Genomic DNA, 16,422 nt, shown 5'->3' on the forward strand with positions numbered 1-16,422 from the left:
TTCAGCGATTTGCAATAGCCAGCTTGTTTGCCGCCTCCAGAAAACTACATGCCCACCTGGTTTTTGCAGCTTGCCTGCCACTTACCATTTTCAGAAAGTTGGGCCACTGCTAATCCCAGTCCCCTGCTGGTTAAATTGTATAGCTTGTTGTGAAAACAAATCTCCAGAAATAATTGATCAGGGTCCATCAGCATAAAACCCCATTGTACATGAGATAAAGATCCTCCTCAACACTCTGTTTGTTGGTGACACAGGATGGAACTGCAGTGCGCTGGAATTGGGGGGGGGGTTGCTCCCTAGGGACATTTGCCTCACTCCTTATCTGCTGGTTTATGAGGCTATTAGCTATGATAGCTATCTACTGTCTGCAGTCTGGGATTGGGCTGTGCATTGCATTCAGGAGAAGAAATGGAACACTGCGAGCATAATATACTTTTAAAGTACATTTGAAGCATATCACACCCCCCCAAGAATTCCGGGCACTGTAGTTTGTTACAGATTGATGGGAATTGCAACTCTGTGGGTGATAAACAGCAGTGCACATAGTTCTTGGGTGGGTGGGTGGGTGGGTGGGTGGGGAGTGTTTCAAATGTGCTTTAAAGTTATTGTGCATAGGCAAGTTATTGTGCATAGGCAGGTTATTGTGCATAGGCAACCTGATGCAAGACAGTGCGGGTGAATGAAATCCACAAACTGGATGCAAAACAGTTTGATGCTCCAAACCATTTCCTGGACAGTCTTTCCCCCTCCCGTGTTTCCCTATGTGTTGTGTTTTGTATAAAATGCATTCAGAACTCATCTAACCCATTTGCTTCAGTCTTAAACAATGATAAATGACAACTTCCTGGTGCTGCCTTACTAGAGAGTGTGAAAAAGTGAGTGTGTGCTCCTCCTTCCATGTCATTGATCTTACCCACTGTGTGATTTCTGGGGAGTCTTAAAATTTTTGATTATAATGATGGTATGAATGAGTAAACTAGACTGAATCCTGTAGGTTAGCAGTGCAGGTTTGTGTAGTAAATCCGGTGTAAAGTTCAGCTTGGTTGAGGGATTTGCCCTTCAGTGAATTCCATACAGTAGCTTTCTTTTTTAAAAAATATGTAATGTCCTTTCCCACAAAGAGAAACCTTTACTTTTCTGCATTTCGCTTCTTTACTGATGACAATACAGCAGCGGTTGCCAGTGTGGCACCCATGGGCACTTGTGTGCCCACAGAGGTGTTCCTTGGTGCCCACAGGGCTCTCCATTCCCAGTGACCTTAAGTTTGGAAGAAGAATCCAATAGGATAGCATTTGTGTGTGGTGCTCACAGTCAGTTCTCCAGTTTGCCAATGTGACCATGGGAAGGAAAAAAAAGGTTGTCACCCCCTGACCAACAGATAGATTGGGTGGCGCTGTGGGTTAAACCACAGAGCCTAGGGCTTACCGATCAGAAGGTCGGCGGTTCGAATCCCCGCGACGGGGTGAGCTCCCGCTACTCCGTCCCAGCTCCTGCCCAGTTCAAAAGCACATCAAAGTGCAAGTAGATAAATAGGTACCACTCCGGCGGGAAGGTAAATGGTGTTTCCATGTGCTGCTCTGGTTTGCCAGAAGCGGCTTAGTCATTCTGGCCACATGACCCGGAAGCTGTACGCCGGCTCCCTCGGCCAGTAGAGCGAGATGAGCGCCGCAACCCCAGAGTCGTCCGCGACTGGACCTAATGGTCAGGGGTCCCTTTACCTTTTATGCAAATAAGCATCTTTGCATTTAGCGTCAGGGCAGGGTCTTGTGGCATTTTTGCTTTCAATAACCCGGCTTTCAAATAATGTAGAGTTCCTTCTTGGAAAGTAGCGTAACAACTGTAGCTGAGAGGGTTTGTGAGATTATTGTTTCTTTGCTTATCATTTTTTAATGCCTTATTCTTCCACAAAAGAGCCAACCATTGTTATCTTCTCTCCACCCACCTCACCCCAACCTCACAACAATCCTGTAAGGCTGAGTGTCACCTGGCAAAGCTTCATGGCCAAGTAAGGATTTTAAGCCATGAATCACTGCTCTAACTCCTATACCACACTGGTCCTCAGTTATATACTAGTTGATTGAAACCACAAGACCAAGACAACAAAACACCAATGAGTGATCATGTTTCTGGTATCTGCTGTTTTGTCAAATTCCTCTTGCATTGCTTCACCAGTGTGAGGGCAGAAGGAAAGAAACTACCTTGACCTTTTTTTTAAGGAGAAAGAATTTGGGGAAATTGCAACATTTCACTGGGGACAGCCATTACACTAGCTACCGTCTGCCTCAACCATCCCATCCTAAACATATGCAGCTGTCCTGGACTGATTCATATTGTCTACTCTGAGTAGCTCTCTCCATGTTCTTCCAGAGTTTGGAGATGCTGGGGACTGAACCTGTTGCTGAGCCTATACAGTGGTGCCCCGCAAGACGAAATTAATTCGTTCCGCAATTTTTGTCGTCTAGCGAATTTTTCGTCTTGCGAATCACGAAATCCCATAGGAATGCATTGAAAATCAATTAATGCGTTCCTATGGTCAAAAAAAGTCGAAACAAAGCCAAATTTGGTACAACAACAGTTTACTAACTGCTCTTTAAAGTCACACATACTGTAAAGAGTAGTTCAAAAATTGAAGGGAAAATAAATTAACTTTATAAACAAAACATGTCTTTGTTTTTAGACAAAGGAAACAAAGCCGCGAGACGTTTTCGTCTTGCGAAGCAAGCCCATAGGGAAATTTCGTCTTGCGAGGCAAATTGAAAATGGAAAAACCTTTCGTCTAGCGAGTTTTTTGTCTTGCGAGGCATTCGTCTTGCGAGGTACCACTGTATACCTTAAGCAACACACCTAAAGAAAAGGGCAAAGAGTTCCAAGATGGAAGATTAGTGGAATGGCTGTTGTCATCACAGAGACACATTTCCACCGCTCTAAAACAGGGATGGGGAACACTTAGCCTTCAAGAAGTCCTCCAGTTACCATCATCCTTGACCACTAGCCATGCACAGAGGGGCGAGGGGGGTGGCAGGGAGTTAAGAGTCCAGCACCTGAAGGGTTACAGCAGGCTTCCTCAACCTCGGCCCTCCAGATGTTTTTGGCCTACAACTCCCATGATCCCTAGCTAGCAGGACCAGTGGTCAGGGATGATGGGAACTGTAGTCTCAAAACATCTGGAGGGCCGAGGTTGAGGAAGCCTGGGTTACAGGTTCTCCAACACTGTTTTAAATTCATCACACAAGATCTACCAATATTGTAAAATGCTGTAAAACAACACACTTGGCGACAAAGATATTACAGCTGAGCCATGGGACACCCCATTGGTTCACCATTTAAGCACAAAATCATGTTTATATAGGTGTGCTGAGTATATCCTCAGAAATTGACCCTTGACTATGGGATTAATTTCCCTGAGATTCAATGCCCAAGCTTGAGAGCTACCACTAAAGGTGTGTGTCCCTGATCTAGGTGAAGATACACAGAGTCCTTCACTGGAAGATTCAGAGAAGAGCCATAACTCAATGGTCGAGCATCTGCTTTGTCATTGTACACAGTACTGAGCTTGATGGACCAGTAGTCTGAGTCAGTATAAGATAGATTCCTATACATCCAAAACACATAGACAAAATATGAATTCTTTGCTTCTTAATGCTTTAGAGGAGATGGGGGGGGGTTTCTTAAATAGCCCTACCTTTACCTAAAATTTCTGCTGCAGCTGCTGCAAAAAAGTGAGAGATTGTGTTCAGGCTGCTTCTCTTTGTGTTTAAGAAATAATAGGAGCCAATACAATAAAGGAAAAGAAACCCCTAATATCTGAGTAGCAGGGAGTCAAACTTGATGAAGTTACCCTGTGTACGCCCACAGGAATTTCTGTTTGCTGCTGTTGCAATTACTGCATCTCCTAATAGCACAAGAGAGAATGCTTCTGTTTCTTCCCTACCTACCAAGCATAATTTGTTTTTAAGACCTTGTGAAACAGACCTGCCATTAAGGGGGAGGAAGGAGGCGAGAGAGGAGATGAAGTGTTTTTAATAACACCAGCTTTTTCTCTTCTTATTATTTTTGCCGTGAACATTTAATTCAATTTCCTCTCTATTACTCAGCCTTCTAAAAACACAATGCACCCTCAAGCACACAGCCAGAAACAAAAGGCAGAGCAAAACACATTTGTGCAAGTGACAAAACAGTTACCCAGCTGTTTATTAATCCACATATGTGTATACCAATAGCGAATGTGGGTGAAAGAGTGCCTATCAGTGTTGGAAGCGAAACAGGGGCCACCCCCACACCAAACTCAAAATGGTTTCTACAACACTTAGGTGTGCCTCCCTGCATACACAGACGTGTAGACATGGTGCTGTGGGTTAAACCACAGAGCCTAGGACTTGCCGATCAGAAGGTCGGCGGTTCGAATCCCCGTGACGGGGTGAGCTCCCATTGCTCGGTCCCTGCTCCTGCCAACCTAGCAGTTCGAAAGTACGTCAAAGTGCAAGTAGATAAATAGGTACCGCTCCGGCGGGAAGGTAAACGGTGTTTCCGTGTGCTGCTCTGGTTCGCCAGAAGTGGCTTAGTCATGCAGACCACATGACCCGGAAGCTGTACGCTGGCTCCCTCGGCCAATAAAGCGAGATGAGCACCGCAACCCCAGAATTGGTAACGACTGGACCTAATGGTCAGGGGTCCCTTTACCTTTAATGGGATGAGATGTGTGGAACCAAATGTAGCCCCAAGGGAGCTGACCATGCTCAGCTGTCCAGAAGGGAAACAACACTTCATTTCAGCTGAAAGAGGAAAGTGGACCCAAGGAGCAGAGCCATTCCTGTTAGGGGCTGAGGATATGATTCAACATTTGTTTGAAATTAATGGATCTGTGGTAAGCCCTGTTTGTATTATACATTCAGATCATTATCATACTACTTTAAGTGCTCATCACTTCCCCAAGGAATTGGAAGCTTGTTAAACTGCAGTTCGCTATTCCCCTCACAGAGCTAACAGTTCTCAGAGTGGTTTAACAATATTTTCGTAAACTGCTTTGAGGATTTATTACAATTGAGTACAGTCAAACCTCAGAACTCAAACGTAATCCATTCCGAAAGACCGCCTGACTTCCGAAACCTTTGAGTTCAGAGTCGCGGCTTCTGATTGGTTGCAAGAGCTTCTTGCCCTCAAGCGGAAGTTGCGTCAGACGTTCGAGTTCCGAGGAACGTTTGAGAACTGGAACACTTCCGGGTTTTTGGCGTTCAGGAACTGAGACGTTCGGCAGCGGAGCCGTTCGAGTTCCGAGGTTTGAGTGTATATACATTTTATGAAAATAATCGTAATATTTCCCTCTTCCCTGGGAACTGTGGTTCTGTGAGGGGAACAGGGGTCTCGTAACAACTATCAACACCCTTGTTGTTGTTGTTTAGTCGCCTTAGTCGTATTTGACTCTCCGTGACCCCATGAACCAGAGCATGCCTTGGAAACTCTCACTTTCTTCTCAAAGCTTCTCCTTTTTAATGTCCATGGAGTTTTCTTGGCAAAATACTGGAGTAGTTTGCCAGTGCCTTCTCCACTCAACACCCTTAGCTTACCACATTTCCCAGGATTCTTTGGGGGGAAGCCAAGACTGTTTCAAGTTGTATGCTTCTGTTTTAAACATATAGCCCATGTGAATCATCACTCAGTAAGAACTCTGGCTTAGCAGCTGCTTGCAAAAGCGATTCTCTCCTCACCAAAGCAGGAAAGGCCAATTCAGAGAGTTCTGCTTTGCCAAGAGAGGCACGTGGACTGCAGCTGGGGTAGAAACGTCCTGTGTCTTCCTCCATCTGTGCTGAAAACAGGACAGCAGAGCAGATGCAAAGAGCCCCCCCCCCCACCATACAGCGAGCATGTGGGGTGGACCTCTGTGAATCACAAATGCACCATAAACTAAAATGTGCTGTTCCTCTTCCCTCTGCCCATTTGCTGTCGGGAGAGTGGAACAGATGGTGGGCTTCGCTTAAACTGCAATGTGGCTATTTGGCTAAAGCCAAGGCAGTCAAGTGCTCTGTCAGCAGAACAGAGTGGGCTTTAAGTCCACTTAAATGAACCTATGGCTTTCCCAAATGCTCTCTGTAGTGGGATATTGACTACAAAAGATGCTCCCTGGAACAGCATATGCGGCAAGTGCTTATTTATAAAACACAATATTGCTTCTGCGAATCAGTCTGGCACAGGCTGTGTGCAACAGCCAGCTCATAAAAGCAAACATTTCAAAATTGCAAAAAAATATTAAAAAATATATATTGATAGGCGGCAGCTATAAATGTAATGTTTATCGAAGGGCCGTGGGTGAAGGCAGCACAGCAATTAGACAGAAGAGACACACACATACCCCAATCCAGGTGATTATTTGCAATCTCAGTTGTTTCTACATACTGAAGCCATTCTTTGTCTCTCTGTTTGGTATAAAAGCTCACTGGCAGGACCCACCCATTAAAGCTAAAACCCACACAGGAAGGGGCAGCCCACACCATCAGCTTTCCATTTCATTCACACAACTGGGATTGCGGGTCACTGTCGCTTTATTTGGGATATTACCATAAATACAATCCACCTTATTTAGAAGCAATAGTTGGCTGCAATCAAATCTATCTTAAAAATAAAAATAGTACCCTTTCACTGTGCTTTCGATCATTATGTAGCATCTCATGTGCAGTCCATCATGAAAAGGTTGCTTATGTTGGAGCTAAAACAATGTTCTGTTTCTCATGATGATAAAACATGGAAATAGAGCAGCTTTTAAAAAAGATAAGGTTTGGGTAAGGGTCCCAATAGCAGAGGGACAAGTTCTCCACTCACCAATACTATCATCCAGGTCTTCTTTCTCCCTAACTATGCCCTTTTAAAATGTGTGTGTGTGTGTTATTGGGTTGTTTTTGTTTTTATTTTGATTATGTATTTTGTGGTTTTATATTCTGATTTTATCCTGTGAGCCACCCTGAGACCTGCAGGTATGGGGCGGTATATAAATTTAATAAATAATCATAATCGTTATTATATGAATATTATTCCCCTCTACTCTCTTCACATCACACACTTAACAAAAATCACACAACTCTGCATGTCATTAAGAGAATGAACACAAACAAACACAGTCTGCAAAATTCATTCCAAGTGCAGAGTCTGGGATCTTTAGGACAGAGTTACAGAGCCACACTAGCACAGAATAAGATCTGTGGTGTTTTTAGGTGTGTGTGTGTGTCTGGGTTGTGCCCCCTAATTATTCACACTCCTTCACTTTTTTTGGTATCCATCACCTTAACTGTAACCCTGCCTTTCCTGAACTGTCTTTGGGAAAAACTAAAAGGAAGCTTGAAGAGAGAGCAGCCTGCCAGTCCCCCTCTTCGCAAGAGTAAATTAGTAGGAAAGGTATCTATATATCCAGCTCTTGCAACTACAGTGGGAGCGTAGTGATCCTCTATGTTCTACATAATACCTGTCACATCCAAAGCATTTCAGACCAATTAACACTCCACTCTTGCTTGGCACAGCCAGAGCACAAACCCATATGCAGTACCTTGGCCTTCCCCAGCCCACGTTGAGAATGCAAGGGCCATGATAACTGGAGCTTTGGCGAGCTGTGAATTTTTTTCTCCCTCCAGCAATCCAAGCCACTATAGAACCAGCTTGAAATCATTTCCCCTGCCCCAGCATTTTTGCAAGGGCACCGCTGGAAGTGAACACCGTTAATTCTGGCAGATTAACGCTGGGCAACTGTGTCCTATTTATGCTTAACAAGCTGGTTTCCTTTCTCTCTGAGACATTTCGGTTACATCAGAGGGTGTGTTTCTTGTCCTTTTTTGGGCATGCCTAGGGTGTGCTAATTCACCCAGCTGTGGTTTCATGCTTCATCTGACCCAAGCCTTATGCCCACTGGCTGATGCGCAAACCCGTCTGTTACCTTAAATAAGGCCTAGCGGCGTCGCTGGCAACATAGCATTTTGCTGTGAAAGGAATTGAGACGTGAAGAAATGGCGTGCGGGGGGCGGGGGGAGATCCCCTGTAATGAAATAAAAAGCTGCCTTTCCCCCATCTTACGGACAAGTAGCTTTTCCGTATGGTGCAACTAGTGGAAACCCATCAGGCAGTGCAGCGGTGTGGAATGCTGGATATTGAAGGTGCAGGGTTAAACATATCGTTTGTCAGATTTGATCTTGTTTGCTTCCAATTTCTCCTTCCCCTAGCAAAAACATCAACAAGAAACATGGCTTTCCAAGACATTTTTTTTTTCCAAGCGAGAGACAACACAAAAGTCATGAATCAAAAACAAATCTCGGATCAGTTCCCATCCAGCAACGCTATCGCTGCTGTTGAAAACAAAAGGTTCATGAACATAGAATCCTAGGAGACAGTTTTAGCTTCAAGTCAAGTTTCCTGCAATTGCAGCAGTCTAACTTCAGAATGATCAATGGGCAGAAAGTCAGTCTCTCTCTTGCACACACACACACACACATACACATTAACACATGTTGAGCGCTAGGGCTCTGTTGGCACTGTAAGAATGGGTGAGATCCTGGTTTGGGGAGGAGGGGGGTTGATTTCAAACCAGGACTGTGGTGATGAAGTGTTTGTGATGGGTGGGCTGCACCAACACAGTTGGGAAATTAAAAGGATTCAGTAGTGGGGAAAGTACTACCAGCTACTGTGGTGAAAAGGCCAATGAAAAGAGACTGGTGCTGGAGCCCTGATACGCATGCAGTGGCATAAAGTGGGGGTGGAGCCTACGGGTGCAAGGCAGGACTAATAAAAATCCCAGCTCTCTTTTACCAGCATTCTCCACTTACTCAGGAGATTTACTTAGCTAACTTCTATTTTAATAATAATAAAATGCGTACACACAAACACAGAGATTGCCTATCTTTTCTTCTAAGAGCACACACAAAAAAGGTGGCCGCTGCACCAGTTCAGCCAGGACTGTGGCACACTGCTTGAAAACTATGGCACTGAATCACAAGTCAGTCTACTAGGAACAACAACGGAATCTCTTGCGTGGACACACGTGTTACCCCCCCCCCCCACACACACACCATGCCTTTTTCCTCTTAAGGTGTGGAGTACCTCCTCAGGTGGTAACTGTAGATCTTAATGCAATGATCCCAACAGTCCAAGACCAAGAGCTGTCCCTTGGGGGTGATGGCTATGCCAACAGGGCACGTGAGTCCCTCCCGGATTAAGATGTTATAGCCACCCCCTTTTGGAAAATGCAGTATTTCCTTCCGGCTGCTGTCTGCAACGATCAGGTCCCCCCGGGCGTCCACGCACATCCCTGCGATGCACCGGAAGTCCTCGTTCTCCGAGAAGAAATGGCTGATCTGCCGGCCAAGATGGCCATCTGGGCCAACGGAACCAATCGAAAAGCCTCCTTCCAAGTGGTGCTCGTGTTGCCGGTTTTCAAGGTTCAAGCCCAGCCCCTGGGTGAAGTAGATAGTCCCTTCGGTGTCACAAGTCACGAACTTGGGCCGCACAGCGCTACACAGGCAACTGTACTTCACAACCCCAATGCTGCGGTCTACTGTGAAGCACCAAAGCTTCCCCCCTTCCACATCCGTCACTACAAACTGCCCCGACGGGAGGGCAGTGATGCCCCATGGCTTGCTTAGCTGGCTCCTGTGGCACGCCACACAGTGCCCGTCCATCGTGTACACCTTCACAGAGTTGTCGTAGCTGTCGGTCACGCCAATCAGTCCATTGCAGTTCATAGTGACAGACAAAGGAGTCAGGTTGGGCAGATCTGCTCCGAGAAAGCTGAGCACAAAGCTGTCAATGCCACTGGGACTCCGGCGGATCTCCTTTAGGAAGCCCTTGCGGGTAAAGACTTGGATTCGGAAGTTTCCGCGATCTGCTACAAGCACCTCACCCTGGGGCGTGACATGCAGGCTAACGGGCAGGTTGAAAGTCCCTGGAGTGCTGCCTTTAGAGCCCATCTTCTTGAGGAAGTTGCACTGCTGGATGCTGGCTGCTGCCTCTGGCATGCGTGGTTTGGTGGGTGAGGAGCAACTGGGCAGCGAGCTGACCTCTGCGTCAGCCACGTTTGCCTCCCTGAAGGAGACAGAGGCCACTGCCACCATCTCCACCTGCGATTCCTCCACATTGATGCTCCTGGGTTTTTTAACCACTTGTCCAATCTGCAGCGGCCCAACATGGCCTACCTTGAGGAGCTCAACTTCTTGCAGGGTCAGCTCTTTGGGGAGGCTGTTCATCAGTTCAGGTTCCTCTTCATCACCCTCTTCCTCTAAGAGGGCTATGTCTCCCTGTTTGATTTTGGCAAGGAAGTAGTCACACCGTGACACAATCTGCACCTCGGCGATGTTCAGCAGGTAAGCCTGCTCCTCCATGATCTGGCTGTTCACTTTCTCCACCTCAGAGAGGGAAGTGGTGAAGAACTTTCGGGATCTAGCAAGCTCCTCTTGGACTTTGCGCTCCTCTTTCCCATACTCCTGCAGGACGGCTTTGTACCTTACTTGGAGGTCTTTCGAAACTCCTTCCAAAGTTGCCTTCCTTTTCTGCAGGTCCCCCATGAGCTCTCGCAGCTGGCCAAGCCGAGCCCCAAATTCCCTCCTCCGTTCGTCGGCTGCCTCTTTGATAGCAACCACGCCATGCCCCTGCTGCACATGCTCAGCTTCTTTGCACGATTCACACAAGACCATGCCACAGCTCTTGCAGAAGTGCTTGGGGAGCCTCCGCCCACAAGCCTTGCACATGAGGATGCCAACTGTTTCGCTGAGTCCCGCTGTGTCTATGATCTTCAGCACGGTCAGGTTGTCCGCCAGCTGAGCCAAGCTGGTGATCCTCGTGACTTTGCTGCAGAAGGGACATCGTATCCCGTTGATGCTGTTGGCCAGGAGCTTCTCAGTGCACTGTTTGCAGATGGTATGCCCACAGTGCAGCAGTTTCGGCCTTAGGTACTCTTCGGTAAAACATTCCATGCAGATGGGGCATTCCAAGACTTCACGGAGTGCGTCCACATTGAGATGAGGGGCAGCAGCCATGACTTTGCAGGTGAGGTCAAGAGTGGCTGCATTTATCTCAGATGTTTTTGATGCTGTTTGGGAAAAGAGAAGAATAAAATATTTAAGTCCTAGTGGGTGCTTAGCCCTTCCAATATTCTGAACCAGGCTGATTTAATTGCACTGCTTTTTTTGCTTTTTTTAAAAAAAGTGTCAGGCTTCTAGATCTCATGACATTTTTGGTGTGGAGCAGGGAGCTTCTAAGACTAAAATGGACATAGAAAGAGCTTTCACTGGCCCAAGTGAGAGATTCCTTACTTCTGCATCCCTCTACCTATGCCAAGCCATTATCTCACAATAATCCAGTGCATGCAACCTACTGCTTTCATTACACCTCTAGGCCACCATGCCCTTCAAGCTTTGAGTGGGTTGCAGTTCTCTCTCTCTCTCTCTCTCTCTCTCTCTCTCTCTCTCACACACACACACACACACACACACAATACCCAGATTTGGGTTTGTTTCTTTGTTTTTTGTCACTCTAATTAAAGCCATGGGCTCAAAAGGTACAATTAAATAGGAAGTTTAACCTTCACAGCTGAACTGCCCCAAGTGGAAAGGAAAGTTCGCAAGTTGCAGCAGCCTTGGCACTGAGCAGGTCTGAATGTGGAACAGCCTTTTGAGAGGAGCACAGTATGTACCCCTGGCCTTTCAAAGGCTCTGCACATGCCAAATAAGTAAAAGGCTAGCATGGAGCATCTAGCTCAGGGGTCAGCAAAGTTTTTGTGGCTTGGAGCGGTTCACGGTCCCGCAGACGCCGCGGTGGCCTGAGTGCACACACGTGCAAACGCTATTTCTGGCACTCCTTCTGGTGCAGAGGAGGCATGTGCAGCTTCCTGCAGCCAATGGGAGGCCAGACAGCATCACAGAAGGCGGTCCCTGCTCTGTTCCCCACCGGTTTAGCGTGGCGCACAGGAGCCGACTGAGCGGGCGGCGGGGGTCCATGGGCAGGTTAAACGACCCCCACAGGCCGCTTGTGGCCCATGGGCCTTGGGTTGCAGACCCCTGATCTAGTTCAACCTAGGTAGGAATGCCTCTCAAGCAGAATGTTACTCTTCAGAGCTGATGCTAAATATAATCCACCTTAATAAATCAGATCTGTTTAACATGATTTGGATTGAGAGAAGGACTGCAACTCATTGCCAGCACACCTGTTTTGCATGCAGAAGGTCACAAATTCAATCCCTGGCAGCTCCTGTTAAAAGGCTCCATTAGAACAGGTATGGGGGACCTTTGGCTCTCCAGATGTTGTGGAATTACATATCCCATCATCCCTAGGCATTGATCATGCTTTCTAGGGCTAGTAGGAGTTGAAGGTCAGCAGCACGCAGAAGGCCAAAGGCTCCCCACTCCTGAATTAGCAGGTGATGGGAAAGATCTTCCTCTGCCTGAGATCCTGGAGGCCATTCACAGCAGATGCTACTAGGATACATGGAAAAATATATTTTGCAGTACAAGGCAGGTTACCATATTCCTAGCATGGTATAGAATAATGAGGGGACAAATTGACTAACAGAGAAAAGAGTATGAGATGAGAAGGACATATGGGAGAGAGAATGGAGAGATGCAGTGTTATTTCTTCTAAGACATGGCCAAAATAATGGTCATGACCAACTTAGGTTGATTTGAGCTTTGGGGAACCTTTGGCCCTCCAGCTGTTGCTGAACTAACTCCCACCAGCCCCAGCAAATATATCCAATGGACACGGATAATGGGAGTTCTAGTCCAGCAACAGCTGGGGGGGGGCAAAGGTTCCCCTTACCTGGTTAATTTCTGTGTGTCTACTCTGTGTGTAACTTAGTGGAGGGGTACAACCTATAACACCGATTCATATTTTTGGGGCAAAATATCTCAATTTTGGGGGTTAGTCAGGCTTGGGAGGGGAAATGTGGGGGTGGCATGAATGAACAGATTCTTTTAAGGACTAGATCACCTTCACACAGCTTCAGCAGCATGCATGTAGCTGGTGAGGGGCCAGAGCTATGTAGAGAGCGCATGATTCACACACATATTGGACTTGGATTCAATTTCTGGAATCCTTAAAAGATGTGAAATTGCAACGCTGGGAGAGATGCCTGCCTCAGTTTTTAGAGAGCCACTCTGAAAAGCCATGGCTCTGTGGTAGAGCATCTGACTTGCATGTAAAAGGTCCAGCTTCAATCTTTAATAGCAACTGAAGGTAGTAGGGCTGTGAATGTCTCCTGTCTGAAGCCCTGGTGAGCTCCTTCCAGGCTGTGCAGGCAATACTAAGCTAGGTGGAGCAGTGGTCTGACACAGCAGAAAGTGCCTTCATAACAGGAGAGAATGACCATAGTTCAGGAGTAGAGCGTACGATCTGTGTACCTCAAGACACAGGTCCAGTCACCAGCCTCAGGTAAGATGGGGCAGGGGACAGGACTCCTGACTGAAACCCTGGAGAACTGCTTCCAGTTAGGAACAAACAGATATGAGCTAGATAAGATGGTTTTCTGTGTTCATAAGAGGAGCATAGCTCAACACCAGAGCTCTGCTCATGGGGAGTCCCAGAATCAAGCCTTAGCGTCTGCTGTCAGTAAGCAACATACAGCACTGGATTAGGTACGTGCAGGCATGCTCTGCATGCAACATATACAGGTTTTAGTTAAAAAGGTTTAGTGTGAAAGAGTGCTTGAGACCCTGTGGAGCCACTTAAAAGTGGAGTGGAAGGAAAGACCGATGATCTGGCTCATTGTAATGTAGCTTCAGAATAGGAAGGCCATCACTCAGTGGGAGTTTTCATGCTACCTGGATTAAGGTTAGAGATTGTGAAGCAATGTTGCCAGTCAGAGCATGCGGTACTGGGCTAGTGCCTTGATTCCATATAACAGAGGCTCATGTGTTTACATACATTTGTTCACCCCTGTGGAGCTGTACCATTTGTTGGGTATCAGGAATGGCAAAATAAAGATCCTCTTAGGTTACACGTCAAAGACCACGTAACACTGCTTACTGAGGAGATGAGTTTGGAAAAAATGTGAAGAACAAAGGAAATGGACTCGGTGAGGGCAATATACCACTCCTGGTATTAGTCACCCAAAACAATCTTTCAAAGCAAGAAACTTCAACAAAAACCATAGATTTGATGTCTCTTAACAGGCTTTATGCTTTCATGCCTCAAGTGTTCCAATCAGTGCTGGTACAGCAGGGGTTGATCAGGTGCTTAAAAAAATGATTGCAAAAATCCTGTGCATTTCCCTGTGCAGGGTCACATTCCTAAGCAACCCCCTCCACATGGGCATTTTTTTGGTAAAATACATGTAATTTCCCTTCTCAACTATCCTTAATGAGTCTTGTAACAGCCAGATATCTTGCACATACTGTATAGTCAATCTAATGAGACGGTATTGTTATCCAGGCTCCCAAACCACTTCCCTATTCCTTTCCTTTATATTAAACTCTGCATTCTCGGGATTCCAGCTGTGCTGTCTTCAAAGTAGTTAAGCCATTGAAAGCCATTGAAAAAGAGCCACACAAAACAGGTGGCATCATTAAGCCATTATGTGGTAGGATAGAGATGGTCTACGTCTTTCTCGTGGATTTGCAATTGGGAAAGCTTCCAGTTCTGCGCAAGAATACAAACTTTGTATGCAGAAGATCTTGGGTGCAATCCCTAACATCTCCAGCTAAAAGGATCAGGGAGCTGATGACGAAAGAGATACCAGCAGGTGGTGTAGTACTGAGCTAGGTGAACCAATTGTCTAACTTGCTATAAGGCAGTTCCTATGTTCCAAATAGGGACGTGGGTGGCGCTGTGGGTTAAACCACAGAGCCTAGGACTTGCCGATCAGAAGGTGGGTGGTTTGAATCCCCGCGACGGGGTGAGCTCCCATTGCTCGGTCCCTTCCCCCGGCAACCTAGCAGTGCGAAAGCACATCAAAGTGCAAGTAGATAAATAGGTACCGCTCCGGCGGGAAGGTAAACGGCGTTTCCGTGCGTTGCTCTGGTTTGCCAGAAGCGGCTTTGTCATGCTGGCCACATGACCCAGAAGCTGTACGCTGGCTCCCTCGGCCAATAAAGTGAGATGAGTGCCGCAACCCCAGAGTCGCCCACGACTGGACCTAATGGTCAAGGGTCCCTTTATCTTTACCTATGTTCCAAATGCTTGGTCATTAAAGGAGGGGAGGGTGGGTGAGAGAAATCCTGCACAACCACTGGGGTTATTAGAAAACATGAAGCTAGAGATGCATGACACTGGCAACCCCTGGGTTAGACAGAAGCCTTGTTTTCTTCCAAATTGGGAAGGACTAGAGCACTTTCATAAAGCAGATAGGGGACCCATGTGCCCAAATGCTTCTCCATATAAATATTTTTAGAACAAGAGCAACAAAATCCCTACCCATAGAAAGCTAGCATGTCAGGGTGAAGGGTTCTGCCCTAGTCTTCTCTCCAGCATACTGATTTTCTATGTGCAGGGACTGTTTTTACTACTTTCTTTGTGTGGGTCCTCATCTGCAGCCCATAATGTTACAGCCCTACCTATCATAGCAACTTTAATACCTGAGTGGTGAAAACTCCCTAACCTGCTACCAAGCAGAATCTGATTATTAGATTTTTCCATGGATGCTGCAAGACACTGAACTTTCTGGAAATGCGCTTCCAGGAGACATTGCTTGTTATCTGCACATGTACAAGACTAGCAGATGTGTGAGTTTCTTTGTGGATTCTTGGCTTGGTAAATTGCACAGAGGAGCATCTGAAATGAGCTCCGAAAAGTGGAGAATGAGAAAGTTGGTGGCTTTTTAACAAAAGAGGGGGCTCTGGGCTTTTACAAAACAAAAACAGTTAGCTGTTTGTGGGGGGTGGGTTGCAGTTAAACAATGAATTTGCACATCTTCTGCTTATCAGCTTTCTACAAAGTATGACTGCAAAGAGGCATAAGTGCAGGGGAATTTCTAGATAACCAGAAGGGGATGGAGGATTCCAGGGCACTATTAAATAATACACTGGCCACATTCTGCAGAGATCTACTTCTTAGCAATAAACGGCAATCGGTTTTAATAACAAGGCAGATTTGTGACTGGTGAAACTAAGTAGTGTTACCGTTTTATTGGTACTAAATTCACATCATAAATACTGTGTGTGTGTGTGTGTCCGTCCCCCTGCGTGTTCGGATGCAGTTACTGGAAATAATTCAGCAACACAGCCAACTTGGTCTTTACCTCACTTGTGGTAGATGATCCGTAATGACATCTAAGCAGCCTTTGTCTTGTGTGTCTCGTGTCAAGGCAGTTCCCTGGATTCACAGAGGCAAAGAGAGGGGAAAGAAAATCGCAGTTAATGAGCAAGTTTCAAGCTGCCCCCACCCTGCCCTCAGAAAGTACTTTAGATACTACAAGAAACATGGTTAGCAATAAGGAGGTATATTCATTATCAAAGTAGTAATAAG

General features: G+C 46.4%; 2 protein-coding genes across 7 annotated transcripts in view; one reads left to right on the forward strand and one right to left on the reverse strand.

Moving 5' to 3' along the window:
* Positions 1 to 16,422, forward strand: part of ASTN2 (astrotactin 2) — a 693,046-nt gene that overhangs the window by 510,125 nt on the left and 166,499 nt on the right. The gene's annotated exons all lie outside the window — the stretch shown is intronic.
* TRIM32 (tripartite motif containing 32) lies at positions 8,220 to 16,417 on the reverse strand. Its single transcript, XM_081179748.1, has 2 exons — positions 16,196 to 16,417; positions 8,220 to 11,056 (listed from the first exon to the last, which is right to left on the reverse strand). Exon 2 carries the CDS (start codon positions 11,001 to 11,003, stop codon positions 9,057 to 9,059), a length of 1,947 nt encoding a protein of 648 aa, XP_081035874.1. The 5' UTR covers positions 11,004 to 11,056; positions 16,196 to 16,417; the 3' UTR covers positions 8,220 to 9,056.

The sequence above is a fragment of the Podarcis bocagei genome (genome assembly GCF_964188305.1).
Source record: "Podarcis bocagei genome assembly, chromosome: Z".
NCBI classification, from domain to species: domain Eukaryota; kingdom Metazoa; phylum Chordata; class Lepidosauria; order Squamata; family Lacertidae; genus Podarcis; species Podarcis bocagei.

Bases quoted from the DNA above. Each gene is read 5' to 3' on its own strand.
- TRIM32 (XM_081179748.1), bottom strand. From the start codon at position 11,003: ATGGCTGCTGCCCCTCATCTCAATGTGGACGCACTCCGTGAAGTCTTG.